The sequence below is a fragment of the Fonsecaea pedrosoi genome (genome assembly GCF_000835455.1).
Source record: "Fonsecaea pedrosoi CBS 271.37 unplaced genomic scaffold supercont1.7, whole genome shotgun sequence".
NCBI lineage: Eukaryota > Fungi > Ascomycota > Eurotiomycetes > Chaetothyriales > Herpotrichiellaceae > Fonsecaea > Fonsecaea pedrosoi.
The window spans coordinates 2,603,257-2,629,276 of record NW_013550609.1 but is presented as its reverse complement, the minus strand read 5'-3'; the positions used below and the strand labels follow the sequence as shown (position 1 = coordinate 2,629,276).

At 52.5% G+C, this 26,020-nt stretch overlaps 9 protein-coding genes across 9 annotated transcripts; 5 read left to right on the top strand and 4 right to left on the bottom strand.

Annotated features, from left to right (window-relative positions):
• Window positions 1-4,532: 4,532 nt before the first annotated feature.
• Z517_10997 (phosphate:H+ symporter) lies at window positions 4,533-6,322 on the top strand (the record flags this gene model as incomplete). The annotated part of the gene is made up of 2 exons (XM_013424605.1): window positions 4,533-5,068; window positions 5,128-6,322. 2 exons carry the CDS (start codon window positions 4,533-4,535, stop codon window positions 6,320-6,322), a joined length of 1,731 nt encoding a protein of 576 aa, XP_013280059.1.
• A 2,078-nt stretch (window positions 6,323-8,400) lies between these two features.
• Z517_10996 (uncharacterized protein) lies at window positions 8,401-10,285 on the top strand (the record flags this gene model as incomplete). Its single annotated transcript, XM_013424604.1, has 4 exons — window positions 8,401-8,493; window positions 8,546-9,241; window positions 9,291-9,791; window positions 9,935-10,285. 4 exons carry the CDS (start codon window positions 8,401-8,403, stop codon window positions 10,283-10,285), a joined length of 1,641 nt encoding a protein of 546 aa, XP_013280058.1.
• Window positions 10,286-11,491: 1,206 nt separating this feature from the next.
• Z517_10995 (uncharacterized protein) lies at window positions 11,492-12,775 on the top strand (the record flags this gene model as incomplete). The annotated part of the gene is made up of 1 exon (XM_013424603.1): window positions 11,492-12,775. The coding sequence occupies one exon, from the start codon at window positions 11,492-11,494 to the stop codon at window positions 12,773-12,775; it is 1,284 nt and encodes a 427-aa protein (XP_013280057.1).
• Window positions 12,776-13,805: 1,030 nt separating this feature from the next.
• Z517_10994 (uncharacterized protein) lies at window positions 13,806-15,522 on the bottom strand (the record flags this gene model as incomplete). Its single annotated transcript, XM_013424602.1, has 3 exons — window positions 13,806-14,608; window positions 14,710-15,230; window positions 15,296-15,522. 3 exons carry the CDS (start codon window positions 15,520-15,522, stop codon window positions 13,806-13,808), a joined length of 1,551 nt encoding a protein of 516 aa, XP_013280056.1.
• A 1,244-nt stretch (window positions 15,523-16,766) lies between these two features.
• Window positions 16,767-17,850, bottom strand: Z517_10993 (uncharacterized protein; the record flags this gene model as incomplete). The annotated part of the gene is made up of 3 exons (XM_013424601.1): window positions 16,767-16,806; window positions 16,867-17,721; window positions 17,774-17,850. The coding sequence occupies 3 exons, from the start codon at window positions 17,848-17,850 to the stop codon at window positions 16,767-16,769; spliced, it is 972 nt and encodes a 323-aa protein (XP_013280055.1).
• A 736-nt stretch (window positions 17,851-18,586) lies between these two features.
• Window positions 18,587-19,965, top strand: Z517_10992 (uncharacterized protein; the record flags this gene model as incomplete). Its single annotated transcript, XM_013424600.1, has 3 exons — window positions 18,587-18,784; window positions 18,842-18,965; window positions 19,022-19,965. The coding sequence occupies 3 exons, from the start codon at window positions 18,587-18,589 to the stop codon at window positions 19,963-19,965; spliced, it is 1,266 nt and encodes a 421-aa protein (XP_013280054.1).
• A 1,090-nt stretch (window positions 19,966-21,055) lies between these two features.
• On the bottom strand, window positions 21,056-22,385 carry Z517_10991 (uncharacterized protein; the record flags this gene model as incomplete). Its single annotated transcript, XM_013424599.1, has 2 exons — window positions 21,056-22,132; window positions 22,185-22,385. The coding sequence occupies 2 exons, from the start codon at window positions 22,383-22,385 to the stop codon at window positions 21,056-21,058; spliced, it is 1,278 nt and encodes a 425-aa protein (XP_013280053.1).
• A 912-nt stretch (window positions 22,386-23,297) lies between these two features.
• On the top strand, window positions 23,298-24,110 carry Z517_10990 (uncharacterized protein; the record flags this gene model as incomplete). Its single annotated transcript, XM_013424598.1, has 1 exon — window positions 23,298-24,110. One exon carries the CDS (start codon window positions 23,298-23,300, stop codon window positions 24,108-24,110), a length of 813 nt encoding a protein of 270 aa, XP_013280052.1.
• Window positions 24,111-24,835: 725 nt separating this feature from the next.
• Z517_10989 (uncharacterized protein) lies at window positions 24,836-25,629 on the bottom strand (the record flags this gene model as incomplete). The annotated part of the gene is made up of 4 exons (XM_013424597.1): window positions 24,836-24,962; window positions 25,026-25,360; window positions 25,447-25,477; window positions 25,550-25,629. The coding sequence occupies 4 exons, from the start codon at window positions 25,627-25,629 to the stop codon at window positions 24,836-24,838; spliced, it is 573 nt and encodes a 190-aa protein (XP_013280051.1).
• Window positions 25,630-26,020: the final 391 nt, after the last annotated feature.

Sequence of the window (26,020 nt, the reverse complement as noted above, 5' to 3'; positions counted from 1 at the left end):
ACAACGAGGAGACAGAGAGGCCTCTGGAGCGGGCACAGATTTGAAATGAATTCTCCTCTGGATGAACTCCCTGAATCTATCGGTGCAGGCTGGAGACACGGAGGCAAGTGTTGAATGGATCATGCGGCACGATCGGTAGAGTTGAGACGTACAAGGTCCAAATCGACCTCCTCAGGTCGAGATAGATTTGCGCCTACGAGGCCGATGAGAGTTAATATGATTGCACATAGCTGCGCGTAAGCTATATCATCGACGTTGGCTCTACCCTGATCATGCCATCTACAACCCATCGCCTGTTCCGTGTCACATCCTCCTTCAAGCCCGAGACACCAGCCTCATGAATAGAACAAAGAGAGCCCGGGTCCATGTCGAGCTACTCGGTGCTTCCACCAACCTGGAGGACGTAGGTACATTCGGAGTAATATAGTCATTGGCGTCGATGGCATCGATTGGGGGGGGGTGCCCCTTGATGGTTCACGGCTCTCAGTATCAAGAATGCAATGACGCAAGGAGAATGCAGGAAGAACACAAAATCGATAACGGTATGTCTGTCATCGTCCTTGTGCACTCACTGCCACTGCCCTATTGGCAGGCATGGCGTTTACCAGTGTCAGTGATCTATCTCACAGTGAGAGGGGTCTAGCTAGCCCGGGTGCCTGGATGTCCTCCGCATCTCTGCTGTCACCTCTGAAAGGAGTGTCGTTGGTAGAGTATGGTATGGTATTACATGAATGATGGATATGGGTGGCGGTTGAGAGGTCAGGGTATAGAACGACGGGCAATGTGAATATGTATATATATCGACGCCGGCGCTGTCTCCCACGGTATCATCATCCATCTCCTTTTCCCTTCTCTTGAAGCTGGGTTGTAGAACCTCTCCGTCTGCCCTCACAGCTTCCATCGTTTGGCCAAAAAGCTGGATGCATCGCCTCCTCGAAGTGTCCGCGTGATCGGTCCGTCCTGGTGAAAGTATCGAGGCACGAGATCTGAGGATGAGAGAAGCTTGGGTAGTGTTCTTCCATTACAACAGCCTGGACACGAAGTGGTCAGTACATAGATGGAGGGGTTAGCGCTAGCACGGTCAAAGGGTATACTCACGATCGTCTCGCTGCGTGGAGTTGAGAACTGAGTGGAAGACGGTGGATGCTGGCTCTTGAATAGAGCACATTGGGCTGCATCTCAAAAGTGGACTTTTTGTCTCGAGCAATGCCTTTTTTCAGCACAACATGGTGAAGTAGATACAAAAGTGCTTTTTCCACGGTAAGCCCTGCTTTGGAAGTTGTCCTGGACCTCATCGCCCTTGTTGGAACATGCGTTGCCTGTTGATGTTCAGACGGATCCTCCAATCCGACAGCCAGCATCGAATCAGCCTTCGGTCAATCGACGCGTGGGTCAAACATTGCAGTCAACCTTGGGACAGACGAGCAAAGGCTATAGCTTCAGGGTGAGTACCTCAAGGGGGAGTAATCCATACCATACCTCTTTGCAGACTCGGGAGCAAAAACAGCGTTTCATGTGAACTATGTTTGCCAGTGAGTCTGAAGCAACGATGAGAGCGCCAGCGTTCTGCCTCGCTGCGGCCCCCAGCACCGGCCGTTTCTCACAACGATACTTGCGGCACCTGGGACAGAGTGCGACAATCTCGAACGTGGGAGCACCTGCATGAGCGTCCCATTTCCAATCTGCTGACTTCGGATAGAGGCATCACTTGTGGAAGAAGAAATTCAGACTACGTGGAAGGGGGACCTCCTTGTGACCAAAATGCGAATAGATTCGAGCCGAGACCCCTTCGGTGTCTGTCCCGGTTCAGGAAAGTCCATGGAATGTTCTCTCGTGCTTCTCACGCAGACGCTAGCAGGGATTTTTAGGAAAGCAAGGATGGGGGGGGGGGGGGTGGGCCAGGCAACGAATGCGTCCGTCAGAATACGAGGATGGCGAGGGCACCCACCGTCGCATGGAGTTCGGAGCCCATTGTCCTAAACGAGACAATGTTAGTTGTTGTTGTTTTAGTGGTACGGCGATGCTGGCGGTCCTGGTACGGCTTCAAAAAAAGTGGCATGTTTGGCCGTGGTGATTGAACTGAGGTAATTGTTACTGAGGCCAATAAAGCCGAAAAGGCATTCAGATGGGTCATACAAAGAACGTGGACTGGCCGGTATGGAGTTCTCGTTAGGTACCTGGGCCTTGAGATGCGCCACTGGAGGCTGACATGGTGATATACTCGTAGTTGTCCCATCTTACCTTTGAACGGACTCTGAGGTATGCCCAGCATTCTGATGTCTGCCTAGAGGCGATCGCAATGCTTCTTTCTGCCCAGGCTCTGATTGACAGGTTTGATTGAATTGAGACTAGCAAAGAAGTCGAATCGAGATATGGCGGACATGGACGGGCTGTTGTGTAAACCTTGTCATCTATCCCTGGTGGTCGATTCAGTGTACAAGTATGCATCTGTTGGATTGACCATTATCTCCGGGCCCGCATGATTTCCTGATCAGAGAGAAGAATCAAAATCATACGACGATTGTATGACTTGTAGCTCGATCTCTGCATGCAAAATCCCGACGATGCCACCGAGCCGATCCCAGGCTCTATTCTGAGAGTTGTGTTGATGCGCAGTGCTTTTGGCCATAAGTGGAAGGCGAGTAATACAGCGAGTACGAGGTAGACCTCGATACGCCGCATCCTTGCGTAAGGATGTTCCTGGTTTCTTTTCTTTTTCTGTTTCTTCGCTTCTTCCGTTATTTGAGTTTGCTTTGAAAAGGAGTCAGCCATGACTATCGCCGCCATGAGTTCCTCGCCTCCAAGGTAGTAGACTGCACGCGAGGTTTGTGGTGGCAGCATAGGGTGATAGAGGGGATCCCGGCCGATTACCGTGTCAGGTAGAAAGCTTCATTGTCACTCAAGCCTCGCCATGGTCCCAAGGGCAATAACACCGGAGCCTTGGCACGAAGTTGGAAGGAGGTTGGATATTCACCAATCAACAAGAAACGTGGTCAGTTCAAGCACCATGACTAGCTGGCACGTGCGGCTTGGCGCCTGCTTCCGAGGTCTTTTTCAGGAAAACTCTCCGCCCCGCCCATCCTGCTTTATCCACCCAATCCCACTTTCCCACCTGTTTGGATGTCGCAGGCGAAATTTTCTGAAGAGACTGAGCCTAGACTATCACCGCCACCAATGCTACCAATGCTACCAATGCCACCAATGCCGCTTGTCAGATGTCCCCTGATGAGCCCGAACCCCAACCTAGCTCCAGGCCTTTCAGGCTTGTTTCCTCCAGCCACTCGTCGCGCGCCCTACCATCCCCCTTCATGGAGTTACCTGCATCCGGGCCAGCACTAAAAATCTGTGCAAGCTCTGACCCTGTGGCCTGGACGAGCTAGAACCCAAATGGAAAGGCGAATTATACAACAAATCTGACCGGGCGACGCGACGAAGCGCACACCAAGCTACTCGAACTCGGTACAATATCATGGAAGAGTATTGCCGGTGAGATTGCCACGGCGACGTTAGTCTCGCACTTCTACCGAGTGTCTTGATGACTCTACGAGTAGACGGGTTTTGATTCTCTGCCATTAGGTAATTGGACCAAACATGATCGGTAGTCGACAAAATGCAGCATCTGAGGTTTGTCCAGCGAGATTGCTGATCGTTCGACTTACAACTGGTGTTCGATTGTCCATTGGATCTCGACAGAAAACGGTGAAATCAGAGCCAAGCTTTCATGATATCAAACTCTGGCAACACCGCGGCCACGTTCCAAGCGCGCCGTCTGTGGTTTGTTCTTTCAGTGTAGATTTGGGCTCTTCCCGAAACACTATTTCACTGGTCTACTTGGCGCCCAGAAGAGACTTGAAGGCTTCTCGAACAAAGCGGTTATTGGAAGCGACAAGGATCACGATGCCCTTGATATCCAATGGATCAATATAACCCTTGAAAGACGGCCGGGAGAGAAGGGGAGTAAGGCTAGGACCGCCCGATCGAAGCTCACAGATCTTATTGGTGGTGAGGCCAATTGCAGCGGAGGAAGCCAGGGTGTATGCATGGGGCAGCCCACCTCTACCTCGCAAAATCCACCCTGGTTCCTTCTGCTGATCCCGGGGTCCTCGACAGATTCATCTCGATGCGCCTGCTCACGAGAAATCCTATTTCTTTCTGCTCATGGCGTGTCTCGGTGGCCCTTAGCCATTGGCTCGCACAACGCCATCCTGGGCACTGTCAAAGGGGACAGTCCAAGTGGGGACTGTGTCATCGTATTGTCTTGACACTTGCAGTTCGCCTCGTCGGCCCACTGGCACTCCACCCTGTCGAACTTTTTCAGATTCACCTGGCCTATGCTGCGCCCAGAGCCTTGGTATGTACGCGATGTGACCTATCTTCCAAAAGGTATATGTAGTACAGTTCCTGCCGGCTTGGACTCTCGCTCGGTTCTTGCCTTGTCCCTCAAGCAAGCCTTCTTCCACTGCTTGTCTTGTCTTGACTTCCTTTTAGACTCTTGGAAGTTGACCAGACTTTATTGAAACAACTTGCCAGCCATGGCGATGAAAACAGCTGGCGGCAACGCCGCATTCCACAATTTCCACAACGACTTTGCCCATATCCAGGACCCCAACGAGCGACGACGACTTGCCCTCGCCGAGATCGACAAGGCTCCTTTTGGCTGGTATCATGTCCGCGCCGTTGTGGTCGCCGGTATTGGTTTCTTCACCGATGCCTATGATATCTTTGCCATCAACTTGGTCACGGCCATGTTGGGTGTCGTCTACTGGCAGGACACACCTAACCCCAAAGATGCCGGCAAGATCCCTACCAACTCAGACACTGCCATCAAAGTTGCAACCTCTGGTGGTACTGTCATCGGTCAAGTCGGTTTCGGTTGGCTGGCCGATATCGTTGGCCGCAAGCGGATGTACGGTCTCGAATTGATCCTCATTATCTTCGCTACTCTTGCCCAAGCTCTGTCCTCGGATTCTCCTGCCATCTCAGTTGTCGGCCTCATCATTTTCTGGCGAGTAATGATGGGTATCGGTATCGGAGGTGATTATCCTCTTTCTTCCATCATCACTTCCGAGTAAGTCTTCACACGTCTCAAGCCATGTCTATCGAGGGCAAGTGTCTCATCATTCACAGGTTCGCCACGACCAAGTGGAGAGGTGCCATGATGGGTGCCGTCTTTGCTATGCAAGGTATTGGCCAATTTACTGCTGCCATCATTGCTTTGATCGTCGTCTCTGGCTTCCATCAGTCCCTCAAGACCGCTAAGACTGTCGACCTCTGTGATGGTGTTTGCCAACTTGCGGTTGACAAGATGTGGCGTGTCATCATTGGGTTTGGCGCAGTCCCAGGTTGTATTGCCTTGTACTTCCGTCTCACCATCCCCGAGACTCCCCGTTATACCTTCGATGTTGCCCGTGACTCGGAAAAGGCTGTCGAGGATGTCAAGGCCTACCGATCCGGACAGCATGAGGGCAAGCCCGACGAAGTTAGCCGCGCAGCTGTCTTGCAAGACTCCCGCCAGCGCCTCGAAACCCCCAAGGCCAGCTGGCATGATTTCTGGCGACACTACAGCCAATGGAAGCATGGAAAGGTCCTTCTCGGAACTGCTGGTTCATGGTTCTTCCTCGACGTTGCTTTCTACGGTCTCGGTCTCAACAACTCGATCATTCTCCAGGCCATTGGCTACGCCAAGGGTGACAACGTCTACGAGATTTTCTACAACACCGCTGTTGGTAACCTGATCATTGTCTGCGCAGGCGCCATTCCAGGCTACTGGGTGACGGTCGCGACAGTGGATACTGTTGGTCGCAAGCCTATCCAATTGATGGGCTTCATCATCCTCACCATCATCTTTATCATCATCGGTTTTGCCTACAACCATCTTCATGAAGGTGGACTTCTGGCTCTCTACGTCTTGGCTCAGTTCTTCTTCAACTTTGGGCCCAACGCAACCACATTTATCGTCCCCGGCGAATGCTTCCCCACTCGCTATCGATCTACTTCGCACGGTATCTCGGCCGCCTCGGGTAAAGTTGGCGCCATTGTCGCCCAGACCGTCTTTGGCCCTCTCCGAACCAAGGGACACCCTACCAAAGACAACCCGTCTCCTTGGCTCGACCACGTCATGGAGATCTTTGCTCTCTTTATGCTCTGCGGTGTCTTCACGACTCTCCTCATTCCCGAAACCAAGCGCAAGACTCTCGAAGAACTTGCTGGTGAGGTGCCGGGCACCAAGAACTACGACCCTGAGAGTGCAGGTCACCGCAAGGACTCATACGTCGCCCAGCCTACCAGCGACGGTGTTGTTGAGGGTGACAAGGCCGCTTGAACGAATTTCTAGACGATTTCTCCCGTCGTTAGTTTCTTTGATACAGAAAGTTTTTTGCGTTTCTAGTGGCAGTCACCACGATTCAATAGTGGGGGATTGTGTAGAATAATACATTAGTATGACCATGATCTGTACGTCTCACAATCGTTGGTCTTGTACTTTTCTTTGTCTCTCGCGTCCAAGCACTCGATATGCGTCTTATCTAGAACGAAGTGTTGCTGACGTCCGTTTAGGATGTGGCACAAGCGAGACACGCAGGACACCTGCAGCCACAAGTACGTACATTTCGTGCAGGTTGTCGATCACCTCCCCCTTCCAGTCAGCTAGTCGGTACGTGCGGATCACGGAGAGGAAGTAACACTGGTGGTGACAAATGCTGGGTGTTGCTGGGTGATGCTGACGGAATGATTAGTGGCCTTCGCTGCAGCGACCAGTGACAAAGGGAGCTGGAGAAAACAAGCAAAGTGTCTAAACCGAAAGGGGCCAGAAGGGAAACCACTGGCCACGGATATCTTCTCCAACAGGGCCCACGTGCCGTTTGGCCAAAGCTTGGGGAAAGCTTGCGGGAAAGCTTACGCAATGTATACAGGGATGGGGGGGATGGGTCCTTCACATCGAGATGCAAGGCGAATGTGTGTACCTGCGTATGAAGCCACGGCTAGCTCTGTGGGCGCTCCGGAACGATCGGATATGTAGGTTGAAGGGGAGGGAGACGGATAGATTGCCGGATCGCCAATCCCCCGTCCTCGTCCTCCTGCCAGCCATACGGAGTACATATGCAAGCAAGTGTTCCTGGGGACTAGAGAGGTGGGGGAGGAAGAGATTTTTGACAAGGGTGACGGAAGAAGAAACGATTGATAAACCCCCGGGGTGGGTGGAGGAAAGTCTCTGGGATTGGGTAGCGGAGCTGTCGGGTTCTTTTTCCACACGGGGAGATCTTGGTGTTCACTTTGTCCGCCTTTTCGAGAGATCGAGCACATCTGATGTGAGGGAGCAGGATTTATCAGAGCCAGGTGTGAACATGGTGCAGTGTCCCATGAAGAATGGACTCGGACTCACCCGCTAAGTGGATGATGTTATCAACGATGCTAGATGTCAAGGCTGTACGAAGGAGACAGGGCGGTCTGATGGGTAGCTAGCTGGTTGGCTGTTTGATCATGACCAATTCAACTGGTCCTGGTTGACCGGCGTGGATGGTATCCTAAAGGAGCTGTCTTGATGACGATCTGGCTATTACCAATGGTGAGGTGCGCGCTAGGCGTGCTCGCAGCAGAGCCATGTGCAACCAATTAGTGGCTCCTGCATGTGGTCTTCGTTTGCAGCTGGACGAGGCGGGATATTCTAGGTCTCCTAAGGGTCGTGAGCGATGTGCTGTGATGTGCTGTGACGTAGGAGTCCGTCTATTTGTCTGGAGAACCTGAGGTCTACCTGTGTGTAATGAAGTGTATTGGATACGATCTCGAGAGGTCAAAATGAGGCTCTAGCACGGTTCATCTCATCTCAACTGATTTCCGGCGCCTAAGACACCACGTTGATGGCTTGTTTGTAGGTCCGAGATGAGATAGGAGTTTTGTGGTGCAGGATAAGTGACTGATACGAAACAAGTCAAATTGACCCTCGGTGCATCCAAGTAAAAAGTGCTGCCCAGGTGACTTGGACGGGGGGGCACTTGGCAGCTTGGCGCTTCGAGTTTCCAAGGCTCGCCAGGCACTTGAGGGTTGGTGACCTTCAGGTCTTCTTCCTGGCAAACATATCTGATTCATCCCACGCTGCGCATGCTATCACAATGTCCGTTTCAATACGAGGTGCTATTTACACCCACTGGCCCCTACATGCCGACTACCATCTTGGCTGCAGAGCGGCTGAATTGAAATGGTCTAATGCGTCGCCTTGCAGCCCAAGGCAAACTGCGGCTGGCAATGCTCAGCCTCATAAAGGCGTGTCACCCCGCCCTCCAGTCGGACTTGATTCATGTTGCTACAGCGCTCCACAGACTTTGTGCCTCGCTTCGTAGGCAACGAGATTGACAGCAGGCAACGTTACTCAAACTCCTCGCGAATAAATCCTGTGTCGGCGCAATGTATGACTTCTATTACACCAAACTGCTGAACGACCCATCCAAATTTGAGCCTCGGGCGGGCAACAGATGGGTCGAGGTGTGGGAGCCAGATGTGAACCAAGGCTTCCAGGTTTTCATCAGAACCTCAGACTGACTTGTCATAGGATGGCGGTGGGCTGGTGTTGCTTGACCGCGAAATTGCCGAGTCTGAGATCACCACCAAGATAGCTGCTCATGCCTCTCTACAATCAGATAAGGCGGTAGACAAGGATTTCAGCAACCATCGTCTCCGACTCCAGCTTCTGATTGGCAGTCCAGAGCAGCATAAAAGCGACGCGCAGATTCTACCCCTGCCAATCTCTCAAAACACCTTTGAGGCTGTCAGAACCACGTGGAATCTGCCCACAGAGCTGCTGCGCATGATGCTGAGCACATTACCAATAGCCACAGAATTCCAGACCCAGGCTTTGACAGGGGAATTGATCACGGGGCTTATGGCCAGGAGTGCAAGATCGAGAGACTGGAATTTTTGCCTTGGTCTTGTCTATAATGAGGACACCAAAGTCATCTCCGGCATCGTGAACGGTATGCAAGCTGACGAGACGACACTGATGCTCAAATGTATCCAGGAGTCCACCAACTATCTGCAGGATTCCATGCTGCTACCAGTATTTTTGCTGGAGCTAAAGGTCCACTATTTCGCCGTGCTTCTTGAATCGCGCGCCCAAGGCATTGAGGAGCTTGAGTATAGAACTGGCATGAGACATGGCTTCTCTACCAATCCCAGCCGAAATGCAGCAAGAGACAGAGCAAGAGAAAGACTCCTGAAAGAGCTCAACTTTGACGAGATCACTCAAAAGGTACCGTCTATATGCCAAAGTCGGCAAAAAGGCTGACAGAAACCCGCAGCTTACAGGCGTAACCGGAACTTTGTCGTTTTGCGACATGACATTTGCTTCTAGCCTTAGAGCTTTGGAGATCGTTTGCACTGTCCGAAATCGACTCAACCACAAACGTCTCGAGGGCAGTGGCCTCACCGTCCAGAATGGCCTTGACACGAGAATTTCGTATCTGCGTGAATTGATTGTTGGTGCTCAACTTCATGGACAGGTCTTGTCCGCGCGGACGCGGGCTCAAGTCCAGACAGTCAGAGCCTCGACTAGCTCCTGTGCTTGTCAAGTTGCTGATCCGTCTTTGCAGGTCTACAGCATGATCGGTCAAAAGGATAACAATCTCAACATCGAGACCGCAGCGACTTCCCAAATGATCGCGAGAACCGGCCTCGTTCACAGCAACGCCATGAGGGACATGGCCGAAGATTCGAGGAATGTTGCCATTCTCACCCGCAAGGACAGCACCGATATGCGTATCATTGCAGTGGTGACCCTGCTTTTTCTTCCGGGCACTTTTGTAGGTCACTTTTCTCACCAACTTCTCGTGGTTCCCTCGAACCTTTTGATCAGAGGCTCTAAATCAAAACCAACCTCGCAATATTCGAGGCCCATGTATCAAATCAGTCTTCGAGCCAGCCACTAACTTATCGGGACCACAAGATGGCGACCCTGTTCAGCTCTGGCTTCTTCATGTTTCTCCCTCGAGACTCCGACCAGGTTGTTTCAAAGTGGATATGGCTATACTTCGCCTTGACCGGAGCGTGCACCTTTGTGGTCTTCTTGGCATGGTATCTGTCATCCAAGAGACAGAACAAGGAGATGCTGATCGTGATGAATGGAGACAAACGTCCGTCCGTGCCAGCGAATGTTTCGCTTGAACCAGAGCATAGGGTGGCCACGATGATCACGACACCACCGGCTCTGTCGACCTTGTGGATGGAGCGCTCCAGATCAACTGGTGATATCGACCCGTTTGTGTCTTTGGGGAGCTCATCGGACCCTGTCAAATAAATTTTACGTTGGTGAGATTTACCCACCAAGGTCTTTCATTCTGGGCATGGTTTGAACTGCAGAAGTCAACAACTGCGGGAATGGTATAGTTCCTGGTAGAGATACAAGTAAAATCATGAAAGCGACAACACTGTTCATCATCCCGCGATATGTTTTTCCGGCCCCGAACTAGGGTCCCATGTATTGTTGACGCTAGTAAGAGAATGACAGGCTGATCAAAAGACATCAGAGCTTAATACTCAACGCCTACAGCGCCTAGCGAGACTGGGAATACAGGTTAGGCGGCCGCCTATTAGATCTAACTTACAGCTAAGAGATAGATAGGAGGGCCTACAAGCTCAGAAAATCTCCTTACACCCAATGACGATCATCACTCTAACGGCATGATAACAAAGACACGCTCTATTGGACAACTATGACCGGCATTGCTGGCCTGAGACAAGACGCAAGTGCAGGCACAGGCTGACGATCCAGCTCCGGAAGGGAAACTCTAACCCTCTCGTGAGATTCCTTCCCTGGGTTTTCCTGGCGGGGTGGCATTCCGCCCCGACATGCCAAGGAGCTACGGCCATATTGTGGTATTCGCTTCAGGCGGAGATGGTCTATCATTGGAAGACAGAGCTACAATGGCCACTGGACATATGCAGCCAAGACCTCGTCGTGGCCAGGACTGCTGATCGAACCACATCCATCAGCGGGGTACAGATTTGTGTACTTCAATGTCGATTTTCAGCCTAGCAAACAGCTTCTATCGCCCACGTACCACCCATGCCACCCAGTCCAGCCGGGGATTCCGCCGAGACCGACACCTCAGGATGCAGGTACAACAGTCCACGTTGCCTATCAATGAATGTTATTTGCTCGATAGCAGGAGGAACCGCAGTGGTGGTGCGACTTTGGGCAGAGCGAGGGATTGTTCTGCTGAGCTTCACACGAGCTAAAACCAGAGAAGCTCCCAAAAATTTCCAGATTGGAGCACGTTGCCGTCCCTCGAATCTACCACGTGCGATCATGACGCAGACAAATGCCGCTGATGGAGCAGGAAGCTATGAGCTTGCTGGGTAGCTTCTCTGGCCAGTGTAAGCTACAAAAAGGTAGGTGTTCGCGGTCCTCTGCACAATCTTCTTCGACTCGAGTTTTCTTTTCCCAGGCAGCGGTGGGCAGAGTTTCAGAGCTTCCAAGTACAATCTAAATCTGACCTAGAAGATGCGTGCCACGACAAGTTATCTGGCCATGGTGGCCTTGGCTGCGGACATTGCTGGCGCAGTGCCCGTCAACAAGCCTCGAGGGCAACACCCGACTCAGGATGACTACTACGTCAATCTCGGACCTCGCCCTTACTACCTCGTCCAGAACATGACCGAAGGCCCGCTGAAGCAAAAGCTCGAGTCGTGTTTCAACGGCCCCTTCGAGGTCACCAACTGGAGCATCGGCCATCGAGGCGGCGGCACCCTGCAGTTCCCTGAAGAGACGGTCGAATCCACCATGGCCGGTGCACGGATGGGTGCCGGAATCCTCGAGTGCGATGTGGCCTTCACATCTGATTTGGGTCTGGTCTGCAGACACTCGCTCTGTGACCTGCACACGACAACCGACATTCTGCTCAGACCCGACCTCGCCGCCAAGTGTACGAAGCCGTTTACCCCAGCGAATGCGACGGCCGATGCGGACGCGCTCTGTTGCACCAGCGACATTACAGAGGCCGAGTTCCTGTCGCTCTGCAGCAAGATGGACGGCTTCAACGCGTCGGCGACCACCCCCGAAGACTACCAACACGGCACGCCCTCATTCCGAACCGACCTGTACAACACGTGCGCGCAGGTCATGACGCTCGAGAGCTGGATCGACCTGGTCGAGTCGCTACCGGGCCACCGCATGTTCACACCGGAGCTGAAGACGCCGCCGTCGCAGGTTCCCATGCCGTTTCACGGGTACACGCAGGCGCAGTATGCACGAGACATGATCAACACGTTTGTTAAGAAGGGCATCGCGCCTGAGCGGGTGTGGCCGCAGTCCTTCACCCCAGCCGATATCTACCTGTGGCTCAACGAGTTCCCCGAGTGGGGCAAGCAGGCCGTGTTCTTGGACGAGGACGGCGACGTGGCCTCCAACTTCACCACGGCAGTGAACCGCCTCCCTGCGCTCAAGGCTAGCGGGGTCAGGATAGTTGCGCCACCTTATAACTATTTATTAAATTTTACCGGTCCCAACGACACCATCGTGCCCTCCATCTACGCCACCACGGCCATGGAGGCCGGGCTCGACATCATCGCCTGGTCCTTTGAACGCTCGGGACCCCTGGACAAGGTCCGCGCCAACGAGGACTATTACTGGTCGTCCATCGCCCCTATCATCTCCTATGACGGCCAAGCCTACGAGGCCCTCGACGTCCTCGCCCGCGAGATCGGCATCAAGGCCATCTTCTCTGACTGGTCCGCCACCGTGACATTTTATGCCAACTGCATGGGATTGAAGGGACCGGGACATTAGAGTTCCAATCTCCTCCTCCTCCTCCTCCTCACCGACCATCCCCTTTGAATCTTGTAAGGCGCTACAAGAAGCGGTGGTGGTTGGGGAAAGGGAAGGAAGAAAAGAAGAAGATTACAGAGAGAAGAGAGGAATAAAGAGTTTTGTCACTTATTTTAATGCGCTACGAACCCCACGAGACTTGACGCAGACGACGTACGGACGCACGGACGAGAAAAGTGATGCACAGAGAAAAAACCGATACAAAAAACATGTACATACATACCTACGTAGTAAGTAGGAAGTAGTAAAGGAAGTAGTAGTGCTCACGGTACTGCGGACGTATATATAGCTCTACGTATATATAATTCTGGAAGAGATTTATTCCTCAAGACGCGATGGTATTATTAATCTGTCCCTAGCAAAAGAAGAAGAGGTGGTGGAGGAGGAGGAGGAAGAGGAAGAGTTGTCTTCATATGCCGGCCGGATAATCAAGGCCCAAAGCGGCGTCATACACTTGGAACTTAATTAGCTGAGCTGGCACGTGGCTGGTTCTACCGACAAAACTGAACGAACAGCCACGCTTCTGATTGGTTTTCCTTATCTGCGCTTATCTATTGGCTAGCGAAAAGACATATAACTCGACTTTTCCGGATCTTAGTTATTCCGATCCTAATTCTAACGAGTTCACTTTCCATTCCGCCTCATCGCCGCTACCACTCTTTAACTAACTCAACTTCCGTCAACAGCAACATCAAATTGATCATCAACAGCCTCATTTCATCGTTCTGTAGCATAGAATCCATCTGTGAACAACCCTAATCAAAAACGCGTAGTTGATCGCTTCGCTGGCGTCTTGAGGAGTGCCTGAAGGGTCTACGCCTCACAGTCTATTTTATTGTACCTCGCACCATACATACACGTATATATGTATCCTTTTCCCACGTCTTCGGCCTCAATTTTATCAGGAACCACATATACAAGTAAACACACACACACACACGCGCGCGCGCGCGCGCGCGCGCAGAGCGAGATGGAGAGCATGTGCAGACATTTACAACCCACGCGTAGCATTCCATTCTTTCAACCACGCCATGACAGTCTCGATTTCCGTAGCCTTAGCCCGTTTCACCGCCAGGGGCATCTTCACGGTTGTCTCGTTGGGGAACAGGCCTGGGAAATCCCACTCGTGGAAGGCACCCTCGATGACGAGTTCGGGGGCGTTCGTGTCGGTTGACAACACCTCATCGTCACCATCATCATTACTGCCATCATAATTACCACCACCACCACCGGTGTAGCTATCGTTGTTGACGCCGCGCAGCCGGGGATTCGGGTCGCCGTTCTCCAGAAACTCGGCCAGCGGGCCCAGACCGCGGTAGAAGTCCAGCTCACCGGTGGAGAGGGTGAGGCGCGGGTACGACAGGTTGACGCCGCCGTAGCGGTTCAGCCGGTCGAGCCGCGGTTCGTCGCGCGTAGTGTTGTACGTCCTCCTGCACCTGTCGAGGAAGTATGCGGGTGACAGGGTCCGCGAGACCAAGGGCAGCGCGTGCGGACGGCCCGCGGCGCCGGGCGTGTAGCCGGTCGCGAAACCGCCGGTCTCGGTGCAGACGAGCCAGCCAAACGGAGAGGGGCGGTTGAGCGAGAGACACTCGTGCACGGCTCTGCCGGAGCAGTAGGTCTGGGTTTTGCGGATGTGCGAAAAGAGGTTGAGCAGCGGGTGGTACAGGGTCGAGGGGGCTGGAGTGGCCGTCTCGTTCGCGTAAGTGAGAAGAGAGCGCGCGATCGCACGTAGGGCTTCTATAGTATGGTATCGCGAAGTCGCAGACGTCAAGACGTCACAGTAGGAACCCGGACCTATATCACAGCGGAGGGCGACACCGAGCGCGGGAAAGATATTAGCTTGTTTTTTCTGTGGTTCGGTCCGCGCATTCGTGTTTGCGAGAAAGACGACCTACCATCAAAAGGGGCAGTCGCTCTATGCCACGCTCGATTCCACGCCGAAAAGGGACTGGTCAGCAGAAACGCGAGGTCGGGATATGTCGAGGAGTCGGAGACGTTGAAGGCAGCCTTGAGCTGAGACAAGGCTGTTTCGTTGCCGCTTTCGTAGACGTTGTCCATCAGATTGGTGAGTTGTTGTTGAACCTCGACGCATTTCGGCGGTGCGTGGCGTCGTATGAGGTCGAAAAACTGCCAGTGGTCGAGCATTCCAGTGGTGATTCCCGAGGATGACAGTCCGCCCCAGAAGAGGTTTGGGTATTGGATTCGGGTGAACGCGGACACGACACCGCCGTATGAGCCGCCGAGGATGATCCAAGGAGTGCCTGGCGCTGTGAGGTCCCTGTCTTCCAAGCCGGAGAACGAGGCTCTCTGAGCAAAGTGTGCGAGGTCCGCTAAGGCTTGTTCCGTGCTGTGGAAGCGAAGAGTTTCCCGGGTCCACCGATGGTCCGGGACAATGTCATAGCCTCCGGGGTAGTATCTGTATCGAGGATCAGAACCAAGCTATCTTGTTGGTCTTGCTCCAAAAATGGGAATCATGAATACCTCTGACCCCAGAGGACAGCGACACCACCAGTCGCATTGGCCAGGTCATGGAGTATTCCCTTCTGTAGCCATTCGAGGTCATAGTCGGGATTGTCTTCGCCGATGGCATGGATAATCACCGGACCTCCTTCAATGTAGTTGCTGATGTCGACCCAGTAATGCTGTTGGAAAGTGGAGTTCGTATGGGGTTCATAGCGGGATATATTGTGGAAATGGTCGACGGGCATGGTAAAATTCTGTGTCCTGCTCCTGGAATCAGGTCGATGTATCTGAAGCATAGAGACCGCAATAAAGAGAAAGGGTGCCTTGAATGATACTCACGGGTATCTGGCGGAAAGCTCTCTGCCATGAGACGGGTGTCCAACAACAGGCGGTACTTTGTTCGGAAATATCCTGCCAGAAGTATGAGCGCTCATAATTTTGTATCGATGGTCTCTGTCCACAGACGTACCATCGTGCGATACCCTGAAGGAGGGCGATCAGGAACACCAGATTTACTGCTATTCTGAAGACTAATCCTTTGGAAATCTTGATAGCAGCCTTGGACATCATCATTAAACTTCCACCGTCCGTATCCAGCAAACGGTAACTTCAAGTCAAGGCTTTTGGACTCTTCGTCCTCGTCACTCTCACAGCCCGCGGCCTCTAAGATGCAGGGTTAGAGGTTGGCAGCTGCGCCATCAGCGAAGACCAGTGGGAGATGTCTCGAATCAGGACTTGTGTCAGGTCAATCTTAACCGAGACTAGCAAGCCTGTGAGGTTGAAACATCCTTAGAGGTGATGGTATCGTTCGGTGCAATTCAAGGAAAACAAGCAGCACGAGCATCCAACAAGAGTCAGATATGATATATGGAAGAGGGTGTCGAGATTCGATCTTGAAGTCGGGAAGAAACACAGCCTCATTGTAATTTAACTCCCTTGAGACAGAGTGGGAGGGTGGATCTTCACTGGCTTCCGATGTTTAGGCATTGAACCGACAGCCTTGCACGTTCGGCTTCACGACCAATCACACCAGAAAGACGCGCGTCCTCGTATATACATGTGGACAGACGGGCCTATAGAGGCAGCTTCCTGCATTACAGCTGTGTCCTCAAGATTCCAGCTCTCCCATTGCGGCACACTTCGAAGGGTTTTGGTCTCGAGCCATATATACACGGAAGAACCGTGATGGCCGATACGTAAGTTGCCCGGAGTGGTGCTGGCGAAGCAAGCAGAAATTCAGGGCGAGAAGAGGTATTCTGGATTTGTCTCATTAGCCGTGACCGCCCTTTTTCTGATTCCTAGTGCGAGGATGAACGCCTTTGCAGGTCTGATGGCCAAACGCATTCGACGGAGACAACTTGGCCCCTGGATCGTATATCTCGCGCAATGAGTTGGTTCACAGAGTTGTTTCTCGCAAATGCGTCAACCTATCCCATTTCCACGCCGACACCAACCATGGTGATCGGGCTTGTCCCCAAGGACATACCGTCTACCCCGGTGGGCCCGGCTTCCGCCCATACACGTTGTAGCTGGGTTCGTTTCTGTCAGCCGTCAAAGTCGCACAGACTCCCGACATTGAGATCACTTACAATTGCACATACGTGTGAATGTTTCGATCCAGAATCTCCTTCCTCGTTCGGGCTAGCATCACCTGAAGCTCTGCTGGATCCATTCCGAGCAGCGCGATAGCACCTCTCTCAAAGCCAGCCTGCGCATACTGAAAGAAGTTGTGGACCTCGAGCGCCCCAATTGTTTTCAGCCTTCGATCTTTTGGCCACCGATTCGTCGGGATTTTGAAGATGGTCTGCTGCACGTCTTCAAAGCCACAGTCTAGTAATTGTTGCTTCCACAATTTACAGGCATAACCGTCGATACCCATTGCTTGTGCAATCTTGAAGAAGAGCTTGCCCATTTCAGTGTAGTTTGAATCAGCTGGACAGCTGTCATCATCACAGCCGACCTCGGGGACTGTGATGGCAAGTTCGAAATACCCGCCCGGCTTGAGGTGTTTGTATGCCTGCGATATAAGGGTAGGCCAGTCTCTGATGGAGAAAAGAAACTCCCGGGCATGGATCAGGTCAAACGTGTTTCTGGGAAATTCCCAATCCGTCTCGACGTCCAGAATCTCGAAGTGACAGTTTGGTGGCACCCAGTTGGACTGCACGGCCGCAATATCAACGCCAACAACTCTTGCCGTAGGATACCTGTCGGCGGTCTCGATAGCCCAGATCCCGCTTCCCGTCCCCAAATCCAAGATGTTTTGGGGTTCTGGGTCGATGGGAGCCAGGTGGAGCCGTCCTTCATAAAGAAGGAAGAACTTGTAATGCTGGAGGTCATTTCGGTTCTGTTCTTCATCGTCAATTGGAAGACCGTAGAAATGTCTCCCATAAGACGCCCATCGTCGGCCGTACTCTTCAATTCCCTCGCGGATCTCGGTTGCTATACTACTCTCGGGGTCAGAATCTCAAACCTATAAGCATACCAAGAGACTATCACCTTGTCACATAACTAGTGTTTGCGGACGTGCTAGCATAGCCTTCGTCGATAAAATCGTTGTTTTCGTCAGGCTCCATGAGGCAAGTTTGAGGTCAAATGGGAGAAGCCGTGCAAGCGGGGACAAGACATGGTGATGAAGGATGGAGGGAGGCGGGTACTGCGCTTCCTTTTGATTCCCTGAGGGATACCTGGTAGGCAGGAGTAAGCTTCATGCGTGGTTGATGGGGTCTTCCTTTCCACATCCCGCTGCCTGTTGACTGACTGGTTCAAGGTACCCCGGCATGTGAGCACAACAGGCGAACAGGCGAACATGCGTGTTGGGTCGGCATTAGCGAGCCCACAAGAGGAGCCCACTCGTACAAGGGTCTCTTCTTCCACGTGTTGTAGTAGCCAGATGGATTTTTTTGTGTGGGGTTTCGGCGGCTAAACGGTCAAGGACTCGTGTGAGGTTGCAGTTTGCAGTTCTCCGCAGTCCAGGCCATTCTTATCAGCCACCAATATGAACCAACAAACGAACACCTGCGACACATCCTGACATCCAAGCGAAAAATCTAACTCCCTTGTTACTAGGCCACTGCAACATGAAGCCTACGAGTTCGGCGTCTGGCCCGCGATGGCCCCTGCTCACACCCATGCCAGACACCGGCGTGACTGGTTTGTGCCTCAACAACTGCGGAATCCAATTCCTGTCGATCCATCCGTTCCTCTACCCACCTGTTCCCTAGAGCCTTTGAGACAGCGCCCTTTTCACTGTCAAGGCACCCTTGAGCTCTCTGTGCATCTCATGCTATAGAAGCTATACAGGGTTTGATGATGTCGCCCTCCCCAGAACAAGATCAAGCTGCTCAGCTGCAGGAGCTGATACAGCAACTCACTGTAGCCGCCAATGCCTGTGACTATGCACCAGGCTCCCAGGGCTACATCTCCAGGACCAATGTCGCCGCCATCGCCAAGGACATTGTTCGTCTTGTGATGGCACCGTCGGATATGTCAATGCACCACTCGGTCAACGTCCGTGACGATTTGACCCCGGTTTCCGTAGACTGACGGATTGCTGACCAATGGCAGATGCTGGAGATTGTTTGCATTCGAACCTTGATGGGCCTGGGCGTATTCGAAAAGATCCCCGTGGATGGATCCATCTCTCTGGCCGAGTTGTCCAGGGTCACAGGCGTCCAGGACTCACTGCTAGGTACTGGCTCACGCCTTCTTTCTGCCAAAGCAAGACTGATGGTTGTGTCTCGAAAGAACGACAACTTCGACTCCTCGTGGGCACTAAATTCGTCGAGCAGACCCCTGAATATGAGTACGTGCACACAAAGTTCTCCCGAGCATACATCCAGGTGCCCGGGCCGGGAAACTTCTTCCAGTTCATCAACGATGAGTGCCTGGCCACGTTGGTCCATTTTCACAGCTATGTGAAAGAACGAGCAGCCCAGGACGGCAAGCCTGTGCAAGAGCCTGATGATCCTCTCCGCAATCCATACACCCACCGCCACGGCATGGACGGACATCCTGTGTGGGAGATCATGGCACAGTTCCCCGATCGCCTGCGCGCGTTTCAACTGGGCTTCATGTCCCAAGAGGATTCCGTCCCGATCATCGGCTTTTACGACTACTCTGCGCTCTACGACCCAGAGCACGATGGGGACAGAGCCACGCTGGTCGACGTCGGTGGCGGCCAAGGCCAGTCCATCATCCAGATCCTCCAGGCCTTCCCGACCCTCCGCCCCGACCACATGGTTCTCCAAGATCTACCCGAACCCATCGCCCAGGCCCAAAACTCCAAACTCCTCCCCGAGGGCGTTACCGCCATGGTCCACGACTTCTGGACACCGCAGCCCGTCAAAGGTGCCAAGGCTTACTTCCTCCGCCGCGTCGTGCACGACTACTCGGACGAAAACTGCGTCAAGATCCTCGCTCACCTGCGCGAGGCCATGGGCCCGGACAGCAAAGTCCTCATTGCCGACATGGTCATGCCCAAGCGCGTGCACGAAGCCGACCTGCCCGCGGCCGCCATGGACAACACCGTCATGGTGATGGGTGGCAAGGAGCGGACCGCTGACGGATTCAACAAGATCCTGGAAGCCGCCGGGTTGAAGATGGTCAAGATCTGGCACAGTCGCGAGGGCGGCGCCACGGGCAACATCGTCGAGGCCATGTTACCTGCGGGGAATCCCCGAGGCTCATGAGGTTACATAAGTGCCTGTGGTGGTGGTGTTGATAGAGTCGTTGGATCTAACGCCAACCCAGCGCTCTTTGAGCACAATACAGCACGGTAGCAAAAATATCCGTCCAGCCCACCCCAACCAAGTGTTTCCACCACTACCACCACTACACAATGTAGCCATTTCACACTCAATTTTTATGATAAATTAATACAATTTGTAGGATGTCTAGCTTAGGTATCATGGAACTAGTTCCGCCCAAAAAAAGCGAATTAATATCGCGTATACCAGCCCTCTGCGGCGATCACAGTGTTGATCCTGGTTTGATCCTGGTATCCATCGACTTGACAACCGCCCTTGATCTTTCCAGGGCTAATCGTGGCCCACGCCCTAGTTATTGCGCTTTGTAAATCCTTCTCCGAGGGCCTCGCTATCTCCAGTAGTATTCCTGAGGTCACGATCGATCTCGTTGACGAGGCGTTTCACCCCGCCGGTGTTTCTTGATGGGGTTTAAATCTGGCGAATGTGGCGGCCAATCCATGACCTTTATCCCATGGTTATCCAGTCATTCCTGGACCTCATTGGCCTTGCGAGTAGGGGCGTTGTGTCCTGCATGAACATCCTGCCTGGTTCCTAACAGGTAATTCGATGGTAAAGTGGTTGTGGCTACGAATCCTAATGTGCGGAAAACTGGTGGGATGGACGGATGTTGTTGCTACCGTGCTGTACTAAGGACTGGAATCGGCGACCACTGGAATCATGTACGTATCGAATGTGTCAGGAGCGAACCGGATCGAATGGTAGCAGTCCCCGACGGCGATGAGGAGTGTGTCGTTGAGAACTTCCGGAAGGAGACTTGTATACCTGCTCCAGCTATAACAGCACGTCTCGCGGTTACGCAAGACGTCTTGCTCGGAACAAAGGCGACGAGAACACGAGTAGATGCGAGACAGACGTCTCCAGGAAAAATCAAGTTTGGTGAACTTCATGATATTGTCTACCACCTGTCTCCACCACAGGTGGGTGTCGTTGAGGCGACACTCCCTCTTGGACGCCAATAGAAAAGAAGCCACAAGAGCCGCCCCCACCATGTCCATTGTATTAGTTTTACATTTCATCTTTCCTTCTTGTTGGCCTTGCTCGGCCTCTTGCGAGCGGGCCCCTCTCCAGCACCGCCGCCAGCCCCCGCCTTGAGCTTGAGCTTGATTTGCGGCTCAGAGCTCGCGTCTCTTGCCGCCTTGGTTGGCGTCGCTTGGGTCGTGTCGCCGTTGACCTCCTTCAACGGGCTTCCGCCCACCTTGCTGTCGTCAACATTGTTGACTTCCTTCAACTTGCTCGGAGGAGCCTTCTTGTCCCCCCTCTTCCCCTCCGCACCAGTCCTCTGCTTCTTGTTCTTGGTGCCTGGGCCCGTGCCCCTCTCGTCGTCCTCGGCCTTTCTCTTGACGCCGGCACCACCGATTGGTTTCGGCGAGTTGGCCCTGCTGTCACGTGGAGTACCACCAATCTTCGCGTTTGCTTCGCGGCCAGCCGCACGATCCTTCTTCAGGTAGCAACTTCCGTTGAGATGAGTGGCAAAGACATTGACAGATTTCCAGTGATCACCGAGATGAGAGTCGCGATTTGGACATTTGGCAGCCGGATAGTCGATCTCCTTGAATTCAAACGACTCAGCGGGCATAGATGAAGATGGAGTCAGTGGATCTGAGTTTTCGGATGCAGCGGGTGAGGTTGGGTCATCCTTCTTCTTCTTGTTCTTGCCCTTTGCCTGACCCTTGACTTTGACTCCTTTTTTGCGTTGACCATGCACATCATGTTTGTCGAGAACAATCATGGGTTCGGTCTTGCAGTACTGTTCAGTGGCATCTGGGACAGGACGCGCATTGTAACCAACACGAGGGTATAGCAAGCGGCGGAGACGACAATTCGGACATCTGATGTGTTTGACTGTCTTCATCGGATTGCCCTTGAGATGAACTTGACCGGACTTGAACACCGCAGCATCAGTTTCGACAGCTTCTTGTTCGGTATTGTCGGTATCGGCATCTTGAGAGTTCTTGTTTGTAAGTTTCTCAGCTCTCTGTTCGACTTCAAGGACGGCAGTCTGCATCCGAGCAATCTTTTCGTCTTGATGGATTTCAAGCAGAAGATCATGAAGGATACTTTCAATTGAATGTTCCAGGATATACGTGATCTGGAACTAGTCAGTGAAAGAAGCACGAGGCGGACTTTCTTGGAACACTAACCGCCTGCTCTTGATCAGACGCAGTCAAGCTGACATTGGAAGACTTGGAATGGGACGATTTCGTGGAAGCCATGTCAGCAGTGTCCTTGACTGGAGGTGGACAGTCAGCAGTGATTTCCTCATCTTCCATGAAGCGCTTCCACAGGTCGGGTTCGATGATGCTGTTAGGGAACAAGGAGGTATATGGTCGTCTGGGAGCCATCTTGGACAAGCAAACACAAGGAAAGAAGCAAAGGCTGACCAGCAGCAGTTTGCAGTATGAAAGACAGCGATAGAAGGAGAAATCTGTGCTTGTCTTCTCTTGTTCGTGTACACTCCGAGGGAGGAGGAGGAGGAAGAGAGTGGTTTTGAAGGAAGAGGCATCGCAGCAGAAGCCTGATGCTCCATTGAAAACCACACAATAGCAAGAATAACACGATTCATAGTGCTGTACACTATTGTCCAGCAGTGTATTCACTTACTAGTATTGTGAACCGTGTGGATGACTTCTGCGCCAAAGCACTCTGCCTATTCAGACACCTTCACACCCTGCCGCACCCTACAACCTCTTATTCATTCAATAGCACCCATTAATGTTTTTTCAGTGCCACTCGGTTTGTATTGTCTCGCTCAGGAAAGGTTGACGATGGCCGGCTAGGAAGCGCACGCACTGTGGGTAAGGACCTCGGGGACGCTCGGGGACGCTCGTGCGCGGCAAAGGCACACCTTTGGAGTCCGTAGGGGTTCGGAGACTAGATGGTGAAGACAAACTCGAGAAGTGTTCCAACAGGAGACGGGGTATAGCTATATTGGCCAGACGCGGACAGTGGTTCGAGGGTTCGCAACGGCTGCGAAAGCAAGCACCGATGATGCAGGACGCTGAAAATAAAATGGCCAGGTTCTGGGGCTCTGCTTAGGGTTCTTGGGTTCGCTAAGATTACTCAATAAGCATCGATAACCTTGTTTTTAGCGCCGGTAACTACCGCCCCTGGCGTGTCGGTTCAGCGGGAGTTTTGGGTTGACACGTTGACTGCCCCCTGCACATCGCGCTATCGATTCTCGTAGCCACGGTCCTCGAGAGCAGTGTCCTAGCTTCAGAACAAGGTCTGGCTCCAAAGGAAAATGCTATCTGGACATGCCTCAAGCTAGCCTCCTCTCGTATTTCTCAAAACCGACGATTCCAACATCCTCCGTCCAGCCAGCTGCCAGAAAAGACAGTCTTCCGACGACCGAGCACGACACGTGTCTACCAGTCACCGAAAGCCGCGGTCTGGGTATCATCGAGGCAGCACGAAGACAATCGGCTCAGCCAAAGGCCAATCCAGCTGTCACCACACCAAAATTTGAAGGAGATCAACCCGAAATCAGGAGATCTGATGCTAAGGATCGCACAAGTGACCGTCTGCAGCAATTCAACGTTGTTTTAATTCCTCGCCTTCCGGAGGCTCTTATTGCTCCGGTCTCACCCCAACACCTTTCTGCAATCCGGCGCCTCACAGTTACGACCCTCCCTGTTCGGTACAGCGATGCGTTCTTTACCACAACAATCACAGACACGGTTGTCAGCAATGTATCTCGAGTCGTTCTGTATGCGTCAGAACCTGTTGGCTGGATTCGTTGTCGCTTCGAGCCATGCTCAACGAATACTTCCCTCATGACTCAGTCTCACCCTCCACCTTCTCAGATTTATATTCAGGCTCTAGCTCTGCTCTCGCCATACCGTGGTCTTGGCCTCGCAACGCTACTGCTGGACACTATCTTGTCATCGGCCAGTGCCCATGGTATGGACGCAGTGTGCATATATGCACACGTGTGGGAGAAGAACGAAGACGCGCTGGAGTGGTACGCCAGACGCGGCTTCAAACGAGTAATGCTTATTGAGCAGTATTACAGAAAGCTGAGACCGAGCGGCGCTTGGATTGTTAGGAAAGAATTGCAGGGAGCCTGAGTTCGACACCTGACGCATAAGACCCTTCTGCTTCCATGACCGGCCTCTAGTACGATATTGAGCGGCATCGATCTGATTATGTCCGTTCACGTTGCCAGGAGACAAGAATTGCACTCTCAATTCATCTGCTGTGCGTGCTTGGTGTTCGCCGATACTTATGCCTTGTGTACATGAATTGGGGAAAGACCACATTGCGAGCAAGACCGAAGGCGAATTCACGGTCCCGACTCGGAAATGAAGTTGGCGGTTCAGGTTGCTGATGTCTCCAACGATCATAGATGAGCGTAGTCTCAGTGACGACTTGTGAATGTGGCATGGGGTTTAACACATTACAGCAACTGCTCGAATCAACTCTCCCACCAAATACCGAGGCCCGCGACGCGTCCAGTAACTTTTGCAAGAGCTCAAGAACGAACTCCCGAAGATCTCGCGGATACGCGCCTCCTCGTGTTGTCTGAGAAGACTATCACATCCTGTAAGATGGTCGTCTGTAAACTCTGCTATCGACCCTCAAAGTGCTCTCAGGAAATCTAATTCAATATTAGACAAGCGTATTTGCCTGCCCGTGGTGTGAAATGGGACAGATACTCTGCATTCGAGCCATAGGTTTAGTTGTTTGCAATCCTTTTGATTCCATTTGGATGTGATAGCGCCCTTTTTCCCCTATATACATTCGATCCGGAGCCTTGGGCGGAGCGCGAGCTTTCCGACACGTAGGCTTAGCTTTACAGGACAGATGAGACATAATTATCCTCCATCTTCCGTACTTCCCGCTTGAAGATCTCCACCTCCTTCCAGCAGTCCAGCGGCTTGCGGTCGTTTATCCGCAGGCAAGAGATCACATCTTGTCTCCTAATTGCCCGACTGTTAGCTTGAACATGCTAGAACACGATATTCTAGGAATGTCTGACTTACGCATTCTCTACCTCCTTCGGCAGCTCTCTTAACGTTTTCCGCTGGCCCAGTGTTTGCTTCAATTTCTCAATCTCTTGCTGCACTTTCTGACTCGACGGCGCTTTCTTTTGGTCATCACTGTCAGATCCCGGGAGAAGGTCTTTCGGGGATATCGGCGAGAGGTGAAGAAGAGACGAGTCTGAAGAAGGGGAATCTGAGGCTGCTTCTCCGCTCGCAGCAATCTTCTTGCGCGCCTCCTCAAGGACCGAAGCTTCGTGCTTTCGGATCTTTTCTAGCTCGGCGGCGACGCGTTGGGCAATGTGCAGCTCTAGCGTCTTTGCGCGGGTCGAATTTGTCTATGTCAAGAAGGATACATGAGTATAACTCTCTCGGTAGCTTTCAGTGAAGGACGTCTTTCGGATCGCGAGGGCAGTAGACATACTTCTGAGGATGCTTGAAGGGAGTCTATTAGCCTATAAAGCTTGTCAGTTCATGGTTTTGAATGGCGATATGCCAACATCTCAAGTCTGGCCTCCAGAACATACTCTTGAGAAAATTGAATAGGTGTATCACTTGTGAAGACATGCTTGGTGGATTCGTCGGGTTTGGATTGACCTGCACCCATTGTCGCGGCTATTGTGGGAATGTCAACAGTTGAATGATCTTGTTAATGGCCTTACTTTGACATACCCTGGATGTACTTTTGGTCAACTCGCAGGGTAGAGGTCGTGACGGATTGGACCTAGCTGTCGCTTGTCGGCCACGCCTTGGAAGCTCCAACACCTGCGCCAACTGCGGAAATAAAAACTCTTGGCAGCTCCAGCACCGCCAAAACTTTCTCTCGAGTTCACCCGAAGATGCCACCGATGCCCACATGCCCAGATGACAACTGCCGCTTTAAACTGCAGTTTTAACTGCAGTTGACTTGCAGCGCCAACATGTCGTTCTCAACCACTCGTATCTCTGCGCCCCCCTCCTATATCGTTCCCTTTAGCCTTGCTTTTTGGAATGTTCCA